This window comes from Chrysemys picta, chromosome 7 (assembly GCF_011386835.1).
Source record: "Chrysemys picta bellii isolate R12L10 chromosome 7, ASM1138683v2, whole genome shotgun sequence".
Lineage (NCBI taxonomy): Eukaryota > Metazoa > Chordata > Testudines > Emydidae > Chrysemys > Chrysemys picta.
In genome coordinates, this window is record NC_088797.1 from 105,972,120 (window position 1) to 105,988,614 (window position 16,495).

At 38.0% G+C, this 16,495-nt stretch overlaps 1 protein-coding gene across 2 annotated transcripts in view; it reads right to left on the reverse strand.

Annotated features, from left to right (window-relative positions):
- DOCK1 (dedicator of cytokinesis 1) overlaps window positions 1-16,495 on the reverse strand; it is a 538,667-nt gene that overhangs the window by 82,589 nt on the left and 439,583 nt on the right. For both annotated transcript variants that reach the window (XM_065552235.1, XM_065552233.1), the window contains exons 34-38: window positions 13,234-13,319; window positions 12,906-13,062; window positions 9,400-9,440; window positions 7,476-7,566; window positions 971-1,090 (exon numbers count right to left, since the gene is read on the reverse strand). In XM_065552235.1, the coding sequence (XP_065408307.1) occupies window positions 971-1,090; window positions 7,476-7,566; window positions 9,400-9,440; window positions 12,906-13,062; window positions 13,234-13,319 (495 nt within the window). The remainder of the gene's footprint in view (window positions 1-970; window positions 1,091-7,475; window positions 7,567-9,399; window positions 9,441-12,905; window positions 13,063-13,233; window positions 13,320-16,495) is intronic.

Genomic DNA, 16,495 nt, shown 5'->3' on the forward strand with positions numbered 1-16,495 from the left:
ATTAAGGTTCAATTTATTAATGGTTGATAGAGGGTTAATAAGAGGTTACAAGTATGTTATATACATGACTAGCATACCTTATCAATGGTTAGAAGCACACCTGGAGGCTTATATAACAATCTAGAAGATTAATCTTTTATTAAAATATATATTGTCATTTATTAACTATTTATAAAGGTAATATAAAGTGACCATATTTGGCTTTTTCAGTGCATAGACTATAATGGAGTTTCATCCAAACCAATACGAAGCCATTAAAAATATGCTTGCATAGTGCTGAGCTGGCAGAACAACAATTCATTCTTGTAAAAATGAACTGTACAATAAACGGTGACAACATAGACATGTGTACCTGGAACATTCTGATGATGAGTCTGCCATTTTGTGCAAGAAAGGCCCAATTAATGGTGTGCCACCAACTGTCTCCCCCCTCTTTTCCCCCCCCGCCCCAAATTTAGACAAACTGACAGACACACACACACAAAAAATGAGCCAATGTCAAACCCATATTCATCCAGAGTAAAATAGCAATTCCAATGAAATATTCCCTTCTGACCTCTCCCCTCCCTACCTCTTTAAGATACCAACCTGAGATTCATCCATCCTTCTAGATAATTAATTTGATTGTTACAAAGGGGGAAAAAACAAAGATAGCTAACAGACTGCATTAGCCACAATTGCCAATGAACCCTCTCAAAATAAGATGCTTCACTCCTCCCCACCCCAGCATGTACACAATTATTTACTCTTTTCCTATTTACACTTAACACAGCATTTATAAAAGTACCATTGATTTTTTTAAAGTATTATTATCTGTAAGTGGTAGCTGGCATTCCAAATTACAATTTATAACAAGTTTAAAGCTCCTTGAAGGTCACTTGATGCAAGTTTACTACTTGGCATTCATTTAGCGAGAGAGAGAGTGTGTAAAAGAGAAAAGCAGTGCAACATGCTTTTTTTTTTTTTTTACCTTGCCCTTGTCAAAGTAATGGATAATTTCTTGATAAAGCTGATCTTTAAGTTGTCCTTGAGTAGTTGCCTGGTATCCATCTCGCTGAGTAAGATGTGCTGCACATGCCTCTTCTGACCACTAAACCAGATATGAAGAGTGAAAAAAATGAAGGCAATAAAAGGTGATGTAACATATCAATGACATTGGGCTAATGCAAACGTTCAATCTTGGTTTATTTTTAAAAGTGCCATCAGGGCTGGCCCGATATTTAAAAGATTTTACAGCACCTATGATGCCGTATTTTGATTTCCAGGGCAGTGGAGTTACTTACCTGACCTATAGTAAATATAGGATGGTTTATATATCTCAGCATCAGCTAAGGGACAGGTCTTTGAGGTGGTTTCCTTTTCTCCTTGATAGAAGGGATTAGAGTGACCTGGCACTCTTGATCAACACAGTTGGCTGGATAAATAACCATTATTAGTAGGTTTACACTGAGAGAAAGCCTACAAAACTGGGTTATGTCAATATGAGTGGACAGAACTGTATACATAGAAGGTAAAGAGCTAAAATTCTTGGAGAAAAATGACTGGAGAAAAAGGAAAAATAGCAAACAAAAATATAAAGGCTGCCTGAAATTGGTGTGCATGTGGGGGAAGGGGGAGAGGGGATCTTGATCTTTGTAACCTTCTAAACAATTTGACTCCATGACTATCTTCATTAAGGTTGAGAGGGTCTTTTCCCCCAATTGCTGGCTCAATGAACAACAGACTGTCTCACACTTTGATCCTACCATACCAAGGCATGATACTTACCATAGAACAAAAAAAACAGTGCCAACTATCAGAGATGCGATGATAAGCCTGCATGGCCCACAACCTGAAATGTCCTGTTACAAACACTGTCTTTAAAAATATGTAATTTATATACAGATGTGTTTTCAATAAGAACATTAGGGGTATAGTGTTTTATCTAAAATATCCATCTGGGAGGTGGTAAGGGGGAGGGATAAGGTGAAACTTCAAGTAGATTAGAAAAATAAAATTCAAAGAACTGCTCATTTGCTCCTACAGAATGTAAAATTATTGTTTTCTTGTCCCCAAAAGTAAAAGGTACAACTTTGGGATGAAAAGGAGTCCCTGCAAGGGCAGCAATTCATAGATTCATTGACAGAATTTAAAGTCAGAAGGGACTATTAGGTCATCTAGTCAGACCGCCTACATATTACGAAATTTCACCCAGTTACTCCTGCATTGAGCTCAATAACTTGTGTTTGACTAAAGCATATGTTCCAGAAAGACATCCAGTCTTGATTGGAAAGAATCAACAGACAGAGAATCCATGACTTCCTTGGTAATCTGTTCCAGTGGTTCATTACCCTCACTGTTAAAACTGTGTGCTTTATTTCTAATATGAATTTGTCTGGATTCAGCTTCCAGCTTCCATTGGTTCTTGTTATGCCTTCCTCCACTAGATTAAAGAACCCTTTGACACCCATTATTTTCTCCCCCTGAAGGTGCTTATGTACTGTAATCAAGTCACCTCTCAATCTTCTTTTTGATAAACAAACAGATTTAGCTATTTAAATGGGTCACTGCTCCTAGATTTATAATTTTGATTAGATTACCAAGCAATTAGATTTGATTAACAACCGATTAGATTAGATTACCAAGCGATCCAGACCACTCAGTATGACAATCTATTTGTCTGGGCTAGAATAATTTTAGTATATACTCTATAGAATGAGTTTAATCAGAAACAAGTTGCATCTGGAAGGAAGAATAAATGTGCTTCCAAAGACCCAGTGATAATTTCAATTTTCAAGTCTCCACTGCTCAGCTTCAAGTCACATTTCTATAAGTAGCCACTTTTTTGTATGCAAAAGCCATATTGCTAAACTACACAAATTCCAAAGGAGTCTAAAATGCAATTACATTTTTCCATACACAAAGAGCTACTGTGTACTATTAGCTTGAACAACTTAATTTAGACCAAATGAAAATAACAAGAAAAAACATTTCCATGAGACAGAAAGTCTCCATGAGTGAGTGTGTGTGTGTGCATCCGTCCAGCCAGCCTATATATGGTGTGGAGTAATTCTAAGAACTAAATAGCTGCAGATTTAAAGGTGGGATTTTCAAAAGCACTCAGGGTTGACCTAAGTCTCATCCCATTAAAACCGATTTGTGTTTTACCATTGACTTCAATCTGACGACATTTATTCTAGTGCTGAGTGCCATTGAAAATCCCATCCTCAAGATCCAGTGGAAAAAAACCTGAAGCTTTGAAGTTTAAAGTTACAAGCTCCACAGTAATAAAGAGACACTACATGAACTGAAAAAGAAGTAAATAAACTTTAGAAATTTTGACATAATCCAACCATTCACTGAAGGATTTAGAAGAAAACATTTCTCAGGGGCAGGTTATCCCATAATGCCTACTGAGGGGTTTCTTTCACCTTCTTCTGAAGTATATGGTCTTGACTACTATTAGAGACAAGCTATCAAACTAAATGGACCACTGGTCTCATCAAGTACTTTCCTATGGGAAGTAAAGTAGACTGTATACGCTTTAGGATGTGAAAATCACAACAGATCTGACTTATTTGTAAGCCAAAGCAAATGCTACTTTTATTTTTGCTATTTTCTATTGTCTTACATTGCAGAAGTAGAAAACTGATTATATGATGGATATTTCATTTCAATTAATTAACAGTAGTAAATTAAAATACTCATCTGGTATCTGAAAATATTTTATAAGGGAGAATAAAAATATATTCCAAAGTGTAGTTAATTGAAATAGTTTAAACTCTAAATTGAGGACACATAAAAACATATTGATTAAAAAATTGCAAAATCTAATGAGTAAAAGACAGAGTGAAATAATAATAATAATAATAATAGAGATATCCTATCTCCTAGAACTGGAAGGGACCTTGAAAGGTCATCGAGTCCAGCCCCCTGCCTTCACTAGCAGGACCAAGTACTGATTTTGCCCCAGATTCCCAAGTGGCCCCCTCAAGGATTGAACTCACAACCCTGGGTTTAGCAGGCCAATGCTCAAACCACTGAGCTATCCCTCCCCCCAAAGTACTGATTTTGCCCCAAATCCCCAAGTGGCCCCCTCAAGGATTGAACTCACAACCCTGGGTTTAACAGACCAATGCTCAAACCACTGAGCTATCCCTCCCCCACAACCTTACAACCTTATCTTGCACTCTGAACTCCATCATCTTCCTGGAAGATGCAGCACCTCAGTAGAGGGAAATGTTTTATCTGGTCTATCAGACTTGGTTGTGGAACATATGATCAAGCAAGTTATGACAATCTAGACATCATTTAATAACTCCAGTAAGAAAATATTATCCAGACTGTCAATCCCATTTAATTTCCCTAATGGGAATAACAGAGATCCTTGTGTCCACAAAATCAGCTAGTTATTCATTCAAATTTGTAATCAAAACCCCCTGGAAAATTCAGTGTGACTGAAGGTGTCAGAGCCATCTTCTCAAATCTTTATCTTCATAAGTTATGTCTCTGTATAGTATATTTCATTATGAAAGCAATAACTTATAAAAGCACTTTAGCAATAGCTTTATCCTTTAAGTGCCAGCTGAATATCATTGACATTTTCATTTTTATATAATCACCAATCAAGTTTAAAATAAAGTGGAGTATATACCGTTGAAAATGTCTTCACACAATTCCATAAAAGTGTTCTGAACCACATTCAACCTTACAACTACAATTTTGGCACAATGTATTCACAATCCTGAGAGAAAAGTAAGAAGGCGCCCAGGATAGCCTTTAAAAGTGTTTCAGTCAACATTTTCAATTGTGTCTTTCTAAATGCAAGTTTATTTATTCTTTATTCCAAACATTTTTCTCTGTGTTCCCCAGATTAAAACTACTAAAACTACTTTGCTGCAAATTATTCGCTAAAAATCCTTATGAAATTAGTTGCTGTTTGAAGGGCCGACTTCTTTCTTATGAAGGACAACTCTATCTTTCATATATCCGATAACTGGTAGGTTTTTGTCCTTTGGCAAATAGCTGTTGACGTGGGGTTTTTTGTAGTGCTTTCCACTACAGGATACTGCACTACAAAATCATAAAAGCTTTTAATTTATACGTCTGTTAAAGCTCTAGTACAAATACTGAGCTACATATTGTTTATATCTCTATGCATACACATATATACATTTTTACATAAATGCACACTTTCTAAATTGATGAATTATTTTGAATTATTGCTATCACAACAATGAAATATTATAGTGACAAATTACAAGAATTAAACTACTTTGTACTCACAGTTGTATGCTTGAGAGTGCAAATTTGGGTTTTACAAATGAAGTGCAAAGACAAATTTTGCATGCAAAACTTAAGCATTAACCTTGCAAAATGTGCATTAACCTTTTGTTACTTTGCCTATCAGTCAATTCTTTGTGGAATTCAGGGTTATCATTCTAGTTCTCACAGGGAAGTTCCCATGACTATTTTGATTCCCACTTTTGGAAGCTGTGATTTCACTATACATACCTATTTTACCATAAACACTGTTTTCCATCAGTTACCTATACAGAAGCCTCATTCTAAAAAAAATCTTCAGGGCTGGACAAAGTATTTTGCATGGAAACTTTTTTCATTGTAGAAAAATGACCTTTGTTCAAAACTGAAACTTTTCATGAAAAACGGTCAAAATTATTGACATTTTCAATTTTTTGCAAAAATGTTCATAACCTGTCATAATATTTTTATAGTTTTCACCAAATTTTTATTGAAATGTTTATCAAAATTGTTACGGAAAAATTTAATTTACCAATAACTGTCTTTTCTTAGAGTTTTCAATAAACAAAGTATTATTAAAATGAATGCAGTACAAGTTTTCATAAAAATATAATGGAAGATTTCATAGAAAATGGGTAATTTCAAACTCTGCTAAACAGAAATAACAAACAATTTCAAAAATTTTCACCAAATAATTTCCCTATTTTTACATGTTTTAATTATCATAATAAAATTAAAGTTTATAGAAGGACATGCTTTCTGGTATATGTGCTGCATGAACATCAGCTCACTTATGCAGCTCTCACACACTGAAGACCAAATTCTTCTCTCAATAAGCATATGAAATTCGCATTAAAGTCTATGGGAAGAATGATCAAAAGAGTGAAGATCTTGACACACTGAAGTTTATGCACTATCCAAACTCAACCCCCAAATTTAATTCTTTCTTCTACTTTTCCATGTCTCATTCTTTGAGCTCCCTTCCAGTGACACAGGATCTAACCCTGCAAAGACTTATGCCAATGCTCAATTTTATGATGTGTGGGTAGCCCCATTGACTCCATATGCACGAAGTTAAGTACAGATGTAAATTTTTGCACAATCAGGGCCATAAAGAGAAAAACAAAGATTTTAAAAAATCTGACTATTTCCAGTGTGAAGTTTAGATTTCTACTTCACCCCCTCTCTCTTTTAAAGCTAAAAATAAAAACTCATTGTCATTCATTAACATGGGTGGAGTAATAAAGTAAAAATGTGATTTCAAAATGGCATGCATACTGTTGAAGTGCAACTGGAATCTTCCTAGATGACAATTCAGGGAATAAAAGAAACTGTTAATATATACAGCAATATTTATGATGTAATGATGTAATTAAGCCACTAGTTTTAGATAACAATATGTATAAAGTGAAGCTTTTAAGTGACATTACATTATGGCTGTAATCAAAGCTATAAAAAGGTAGGTATTATTACCTGGTAATATTAAAATTCTGTATGTTTTATTAAGATGTAATATAATTAATTTAATTTATACTACTAGTCTATTTATTGACCTATTTCAGACATTCCTTAAAGTACAGTGGTATCATTATATGAATTTAGATGCATTCAGTACATGATACCATTGAATTATCATAGACACTCCTTTAAAACGACATGATCTTGGAAGGAGGACTACTGTTAATTTTTCCCCAATGTCTTGAACCAAAGGACTAAGTTTAAAATCCTCCATAACAGTGCACTGAGCTTCCACTAGGCTCATGGGCTGACCCATTTATTACTATAGCACAGTTGTCTATGAAAAGCTGATTTGCAAGAACAAATGCTTAGATTCTTCCAAAGGTTACTAGCATTCCTATGCATTTAGCTAATTGTTAGCTTTTTTATTGATAGTTTATGCTATTTACTCTTGATTTTATTGCACTTTTACTGCTGATATTTTAGATCATCCTCATCAGTAAGTCATATTGCTCTTCTATGAGACTGAGAGAACATGGATTCAATTTTCATTCTCTAGGCTAAGTACTACGGTTACAATAATATCTAATTATGGAACATATAGTAAATCACAATACAACTTTGAGTTACTTCCTTTTTTATTTTGAATAAGTCAATAATCATAATTTGTAAATGTGGATGTCCTAAAGCTCATATGAAAAAATAAACACAAAGCTACATAGTAATCTGCCAACAGGAAAATCTTCAAAATGCTTAATATATTTCAAGTACTCTACCTTAAGAAGCTTTGCATGCAGAAGTAATGTGTAGGCAGCTTCAGTGTAGTTATCACACTCTTTGTGCAGGTCACATAGCTTGTACAAATATCTACGGTAATAAAAGAGAGTCAGTTCTTAAAATGTCACAAAATAATTTGTGTTGAAGACTACAACAGATAAATTCTATGTTCAAACAGTAAAACATATCCGGTATTTTTTAAAGCTCATATTTCTCTACTTCAGACAAATTTTTAGAATAAAGCATGCCAAGAAAATCAACAGCAACATCAACAAAATATACTGGTATGTTTTCGAATAGCTATAAAACTGTAACTTGTTCTGATGTCCTGTTTTTTGGAGATGAGCGGAAAAAAAAAAAAAGACAAGTAAAGAGTTTGATATAAAAGTGTAATTCTCTTTAAAGAGCAACACTAGCAACTTGCAGTCCTCACTTCATTTTCCCAAACCATTCCCGTCAGATAAAAAATTCAGACAGAATGATAGGAAAATAAATATAAAATACTAATTATATGAGAAAGAACAATAACTTGCATTTCCATAATGCCTTTCTTCCAAAGAACTGAAAATGCCTTGCGAATATTAATGAATTTAACCTCACATCACACCTGTGTGGTAGGTGGTATTATCCTAATCTTATAGATGGGGAAATAGACACAGGAGAACAAAGCAATGGGCCCAGAATCATACATGATGTCTGCGGCAGAGCCAGCAAAGAACAAAGGTATTCTGACTTCTAGAACCTCAAGACCAGCCTACATCCTGATAAGAATTCGGTTTTGTTTTTTGTAGCAATTAACAAAAAATAGATTAATTGTGTACTTTAAAAATCAATTTAAATACAAGCTTCAGTGCCCATATTAAACTGAGCCAACAGTTTCTGTTTACAGAAATAGGGTTTGATTCCCATTGACTTCAATGGCTTCTCGATTGGCCTCATACAGATGTTGTATCAGACATATGCATGAATAATGCTCTTGAATGCACTTTCATAGTCAGCAATCTATCCTTCTGTTGCAAGGCACAAATTTAGTGCTTTAAGAAAAAAAGGCAGGTACATGACGAGAATTATGTTACTCTTTCTCCCAAGATGAGAATAAGTGGCTAAGAATGAATGCATAAAGGATATGCAAATACCCATAACACAACAACGAGAGAATCTGTTTCTTCATTTTATCAACAGTACAGCAGATGGAGTATCTTAAATTGATGTAAAAACATGGGAGTAGCAACAAAGTTCACTAGAAAACTGCAATCAGAAGCTATCTTGCAATGTTACCATTTTTAAAGTTACATAATAAAGGAAAATGTTATATGGACTCCTGAAAGCTTTAAACTTAAAATAAATATTTGACATATATTCATTAACGGTCTTTATTCCAGCAGATTTTGTAAATTGGCAGAAAATAAAATTCAATCAGTTCCTTGCTTTTCTTTTGCCTTAATTTTCTTCTGTAGGCAGGGCCGGCTCCAGCATGTCTGTCGCCCCAAGCAAAAAAAAAAAAAAAGCCGCGATCAGCGGCGGCAGTTCAGCGGCAGGTCCTTCGCTCCTAGAGAGAGTGAGGGACCTGCCGCCCCTGAATTGCCGCAGGTGCCGCCCCTCTCCCTTGGCCGCCCCAAGCACCTGCTTGTTATGCTGGTGCCTGGAGCCGGCCCTGTCTGTAAGTCATAATACCTTTATGTATTTAAATAGTTATAATAATGAAAGTGAAGGTGATGCAGTAGGGTTAAAAAAATTTATGAGCCTAATTACTGATGCTTATTATTCTCTGTAAACTCAATCTGCTTACGCCTCGGTACAGGAATGTGCCTCTCATTACTGCCATTTCCCCCCCTCCAAATCAGTAGCTTAGTAGACAATTCATTTTCTCCAATTACAATAAAGTGAGCTGGAAAAAATATGTCAAAGGGCATGCTTACACACCTTATGTACATTTCTTCTCTTTCAATTTCTTTGTAGAAATTCTGAAATATAAAATAATTCGGTTTTAAAGACTTTGATTTCACAGTGTGCCATGTACATAGAATACATACTAAATTAAAAGTTGTAAGTGCATAATATCAACCTCAAAAACTGAAAAATGAAATTTGCCTCTGGTAGAGAAGCCTGTAAGTTATTTAACTATAAAATCTAAAACCATGATGATGTTTCATTGCATAACATTTTACAGCTTACGTTCCACTGCAAAGGTTATGAATCAGAATCACAGTACTGGCAGAAATATACTTCGGGCATTTGCAAGTTACACAGCATTACCAAATTTTAACTGAAAGTAGTTTGTCTACAAAACCATAATTTTAAAGTAACTGTTGAACTATGATTTTTAAACTCTCAACCTTGAGTAATAAGTCATTCACTCTTGAATTCTAATATTTTCTTCAAAAACAGAAAGTTAAAATTGTTCCTTTTTCGGTTTTTATATACCACATCTCATCCTCCTGCAGGAAATGCCTGAATGCCTCTGGCCTTGAGAGAGACAGAGATAAAGTACTGCAAATATTGGAAATGTATGATATGAAACATTAGGAAAGATATTAAAGATGCTAAGATTTACCAAATTTTTTTCCCAACTGTCACGGGGAGACACTGTTCCTTTAAGAGGAAAAAGGCTAGTGCACCTGTGACTAATTAGCTGCCTCTTAAACTGGGTTTAAAAGAAGGCATCTATCCCATATAAGTGGGGAGAGACTGAGAAGGAGTCATCAGAAAAAGGGCAGGTAAGGTAAGGCTGCCTGGGAGTGAAAGATTGACAGGCAAAATCTGCCAGAGACTAGGAGACTGTAGAACAGGGGTGTGCAAACTATGGCCTGTGGGCCGGATCTGGCCCACGAGCTGTTTTAAGCCGGCCCGCTAGCTGCGGCCGGGGAGCGGAATGGGGGGCCGCACCACGCAGGTTGGCCCCACTCAGGTGCTCCGGCCTGGGTGGTGGGTCAGGGGCTGCACCACGCAGCTCCGCCCCACTCTGGTGCTCCGGCCAGGGTGCTGGGTCGAGGGCCACACCACGCAGCTCCTGGAAGCAGTGGCATGGCCCTCTTCTGGCTCCTACGTGCTCCAATGGCCCCCTTCGGCGCTCCAATGAGAACTGCAGGGGCGGTACCTGTGGATGGGGCAGCGTGCAGAGCTGTTGGGCCACGCCTCCGCATAGGAGCCAGAGAAGGGACATGGCACTGCTTCCAGGAGCTGCTTGAGGTAAGCGCCGCTCGGAGCGTTCACCCCTAAGCCTCTTCCCGTGCCCCAACCCTCTGCCCCAGCCTTGATCCCCCTCCCACCCTCCGAACCCTTGGTCCCAGCCCAGAGCACCCTCCTACACCCCAAACTCCTCATCACCAGCCCCACACCAGAGCCTGCACCCCCAACCAGAGCCCTCATCCCCTCTTGCACCCCAACCCCAATTTTGTGAGCATTCATGTTTCCCTTCTCCAGCTCCTACATGGAGGCATGGCCAGGCAGCTCTGCACGCTGCCCCATCTGCAGGCACTGCCCCTGGAGCTTCTGTTGGAGCACTGGAGGGGGCCACTGGAGCGCGGCCATGCCACAGAAGCCGCATGGTGCGACCCCCGACCCAGCGCCCTGGCTGGAGCACCGGAACGGGGCTGAGCCGCGTGGTGTAGCCCCTGACCCCGCTTCCCTGCGGGATCTAGCGGGTCAGCTTAAAACAGCTCAGGCCGGATCCGGCCTGCACTTTGCCCACCCCTGCTCTACTAAGTACGAACTAAATTCATCCCTGTGGCAAAGGGCAAGTGCAAGGCCTATGTCCCATTTAAGTCCTACTTTGAGGTTTTAAGAAATAATTAAATGGTGAATTCATGTTAGGCTGGCCCTCTGTACAAGGATGAATTTCCCCCTAGGCGCACTAAGGATGAAAAGATTATGTTAAACCCAAAGGCTGAATACATCTTTAAAATGAGACCATGTCATCAAATATGATTTAAAATCTATGAGCCAAGTACTGCCCTGAGATGTTTGCATGCATCTTCCAATGACTTCAATGGGAGTGTTGTGTGGGAGTATCTGAGGGCAATTTGGCTCAATGACAATAAATCCCCCACAAAATTTACCATATGCAAATATTTGAAATATTGAGATCACATCCAGTATAACAAAAATTCAGCATTCAAAAATGTGTCTCTATATAGATGAAGAAAGAGGAGTATATTAACTGAAAGACAAGATGTGGTTAGAGAGACACCCGAGTGCACATTTAGATTCCCATATAGCTGATATGACAAGTTTTACTAAGAAGGATTCTCAGAGTTGACATTAAAGGAAAAACAACAAGCATAGGGTATGAAGATGGGAAGGAAAAATAAACCTCTTTCCTAGTAGACTTTTCCAGTTTTATAAATGACTATAACTTGTTTTATATCTTCTTAAAAGCCACCACAAATGCCTCTTTATTTTTGTAATTTCTTTGTCAGTTACGAACAGGCAGCCTCTTGTCACTCTAATTCTACTCAGAATGGCATGCTGCCTCTTCTACAAGCAATCTAAGTCATTCCTTGGATCACTGATCAGTGGCAACTTCAAGAGTTCTCTCCTCTTCAGAGTATAAAGTGCTCAGTCTCTGCTGTACATACACAAGAAAAGCAAACTCTAATGCAAATTGTCATTTCTAAATTGACAGATCTGTATGCTGTGCCATTCTGTCACATGGGTTTGGCAACTGGGCCAAGTAATCCACCATCTGTGCAGTCTCCGTCATACAACCAATGAAATTGTTTCATGCAAATTAGCTTCAGAATAAAGCTGGTAATTGGTTGAGTTACCTCTGATGTCTTGGAAAGAAACCACTTGCCACTTGCAAAGCAAGGGACAGAGGCACTCTGACTCACCACCACAGGCGGTAAGAAGGAACTGAGAGGGCACAGGGCTGACGGTGCCTGATATACCGCAGCATGAGCGCAGCACTCCAGGAGGCGCCACAGCCGGCTCTACGGGTACCGCTAAGACAAAAATCTCAGATGGCTGCGCACATGGGTACGCGCACACCTGCAATGGAACTGACATAAGCAAGCATCTGAAGAAGAACCCAGTGATATTCTGAACCAAAGGAGCTCTCAACCATTCTTGTAGCTGCTTCCATCACTTCACACTGTCTCAACAGATATTTTAGGCTTTAAAGTAACACACAGGTGACAATCCTGGTATCTGACTGTACAGATGATGATGTGGTAGATGGGTTGTACTGACAGGAGCTGAGGATGACTACATTACTCCCTTTCTAAATTCTCCCTTAAAAAAAATAAAATGAAAAAGTAAATGTGCCAAACAATATTTTTCAAGAACTCCCCTCTTTAAATCAGATTCATCAGCCTAACAGCTGGGTGAAAATCATAAGATCTTTCATTTAGAACAAACAGAAGCTTGCTTTTAAAATTAAAAATTCAGTACCCATTCTAAATTTAGCCGACTCATTTCTTCTCACTCACCAGTACATTGACAGTGCAGCTCATGCGATTTTCTTTGTTTTCATCGTGCATTATAGTTCTGTAATCCAGCAGTCTTTCCATCAGACGGACAACAAGTTTGACAAAAGTTTCTCCATTTTTAGCAAGATATTTGTGTTTTCTGCAGTGCTCCAAGAGTCTGAAAAATAATTACACGCTCCTTGTTAAACACATTCAAGAAGAGGTACTAAACTAAGGTGCAATTTTAAATATTTTGCACCATTAACAGATTTTAATTATTTCTGGGCTACAAAGTTCATTGTAGTCTAAATATATTCTGACTTAAATCCCACTGCTAATCAACACTTACATTTTGTCAAATAACACTTTGTACTGTTCATCTCCTCTGCCTCCTTCCACTTCATGATCCAGTTTTGTGATGATCTCGTTTTCAAACTATAATAAACAGAGCAAGCATAAATAATCAGTATGGCAAATATTTCATTTTATTACTGTAGCATTAATGGCTCATAGATTGGTTGGATATCTCTATGATATGTTTAACCACTGTTTTTAAGCCTGATTGATTTTAAAAGTCTGCAATCTCAGATATCCATTATGATCTGCTGCCCTATAAGGATTTTCATTTGGGGAAACCATTGGTCATGTTGTTAAATGAAGCTTAAATATATGCATTAGGGAAATCTAAATAAGGTGGCTGATGACAGGAAGGAGTGTGTGTGGGGGGACACACACAATTTCGCCTCCAGTGATTACAATAGCAACAAATACAACTCAACTGGATGAACATCCTAACATCTCTTTTTGGCTCACACTGTAACACACCTAATAGACAGTTTCAATGTCATTCCTGAAGGGAAGAGAGTTCTTTTGAATGGGTTAAGATCAGTATTTGTATTTAAGAAGTTATGAGAGTACGCACTCAAAGGGATATTAACTATTTTAATAGTGGATTGGATAGTTCCATGGATTTTTAATGTAGTACAAAGCCTTTTGCCTCTAGTTGCCATGCCATTTTGAATCTGGTCCAGGTTGGTAGTAAACTAAAGTTGTTACCACAGGATTGGTGACTGGCAACCTACCATACATGGAATGAGTGATGTTGTCTTATAATATCTAGGGTACAGGTATCCACATCAGAAATATATATACTATTTAGTATCCATTGGCGGAAGGGCCAGAATTGAATGGGCCAATGACACTGAACTACCTATCACAGCTGGAGGTAGTCCCATTAGGTCAGAGTGGGAGTACATTGGTAGAGCAGTGTCATGAAACTCACTGTCTCTTGCTCATGCTCTACCTATTCTGTGGCTAAATGAAAGACTTCAGTCTCCAAGACTCTCCATCCAATATCTTTCACAAGAACTAAAATGTACTCAATTGTTTTAAATATAAAGAGATGTATTTTCCCCCTACACTTTGCATCTCTTTAATAGTAGAGTAAACAATAATATATTTCAATGAAAAAGAATTGTCTTCAGCCTGAGATTCTTAGTCTAACTCAAACTATCCATTCGCCAATAACTTAATTCTCAGTTATACCATGGCTCATTTATGTCACTCTTGTAGCAAACAGGGGCCTTAAAGTGGGACTAAATTACATTTGCACCTACTTTAAGGCCTGTTTATACTGCCGGAGCAGCGTACAGGGGCTGTACCATAACTGAGAATTCAGTCCTAAGACTCTACTATTGCAATGACATATATATTACAAATAACTAAGCAAACACAGGTTCCTTTACCACAAGAGACAATAAAAATGAGACAAAAACAAGTATGACTTTAAACAAGTGTAATATAGAGATCACTTGCAAAAGATTTAGATGAAGTCTAAGCTCTGGACAAATTTTCCTCATCAAATGTCCTACACCCAAAACGTAGTGAATCTGCCACGAAGAAAAATTCCTTCCTACTCCCACATATAGCAATCGGGATAACTATTTGCATAAGGACAAAGATCAACTCACATCAACAGTAATCAGTAGTTAAATAACTGCAACATGCACATGATCTGTGAGAGACCAATATGGGAAGGGCCAAATGATGTCAGTGCTTACCAAGGAAAAGCTATGGGAAGAGATGGTGAGAAGAAACATCCTGTAGTGGGCAAGAAAGTGGATATGTGTGGCTGCCTTCCATTAGCAGCCTTTCATGGCCCCTCACACACCTGAAGCAACCATAATCAAGAGTGGTTTGGAAACACACCAGTCTCAGGCCAGCAGAATTCACATACAAATCCTGGCCATTTGGCTGAATAGAATGTGTGGGAGAATCTGTCCTGCTCCTAGCAGTCCTACAGATGGCAGGAATCTGTATCTGTGAACAGCTTAGTAGCAACAAAGGAGATCTAAACATCCACTCTTTAGAGTCAAATTATTTGATTCAAGCTCTTAACATCTGGATGTGCCTGCAGTAACTCTTCCAAAAGATCCCTAGCATTGTTTGCATCTCCTCATCTGAGGCCCAGTCCCCCTTCAACTCCCAGTCCCAGGCTCACTCTCCCAGGTTCCTTGACCCAATTTTCCTTCCCCAATAAGGATCCTGTCCCCTCTGCTTTCAAGTGAGGTGGCTTCCTCCTCCATACTGCCTGGGAACAAGCAGAGGGAGCACTGAGAGCAGAGGAGAGCCAATCTCCCTGCTCTGAGTTTGATGGCTGGTGCTGCAATGTGGCGAGCAGCAACAGCTAGAAAAAGCAATTGCAGGAAAGTCCTGCTTAGCCCCTGAACCCCTAGAATGGAACATGCTCAGTACAGACTGAATCTTAGTGATCATTTAGCCGCCAAACTCCCAACTGGTCTCCACTGAGCATGTGTGAACTGAGATTTTCCAAAAGTTTATAACTTGGACAAATTTAGGCAACTTTTTAGGGAACAGCAAAAGGCACATCCCTGACTCCAGGGAACCCCCTCAATCAAATATCAAGCCCATGTTTCAAAGCACAGAGGCTCTAGCGCTTCTCTGTAAAATGATTATTGGATTTATTTTAAAAAATGTGGGCAAAATAATGGACGTTTTCCTAATATCATTCTCTGAAATTGGCTGAATCATTTTTGCTGAAGCTTTAACAAACAAACACCCACACGCAGCCTGAGGTAGACAGGCAGATCTGGAAAACTTCAGCCCAAATGTTTAAAGTTTGGTAAAGTTATAAGCAATTGAAAACAGGGATTTATAATTAGATGTCTCAGGCAACCTTAACTATAGGTAGTGCTGCTAGCGCTGCCTATAAATATACAATATATACAGTATTAAAAATCGTCTGAGTATCTAAGATATAGTGCATACTACAACCATTTTAAATGCTTTGTTTGGCCAGATATTAAAAAATAAAAAGCCCATAAAAAAATTAAAACGCAAGTTGTAGAAAATTTCAAATGTCCCCTTCTGTGCCCTACCTGAAACAAAGTGACTCTTAATACATTGCAAGAATTATTTCAGAAATAAAATGAAAATGAGAAAAGGAATCCACCACTTCAAAAAAGCAAAAACAAATTATGAAGCCCAACCCTGTAGTACAAAGACAAATCCAATAACATTTAAACCACTAAGTAAAACAAAAGTCACAAATTTCATGTTCTCTAATGAGGCACAAAAAAGAATGGTCTTTC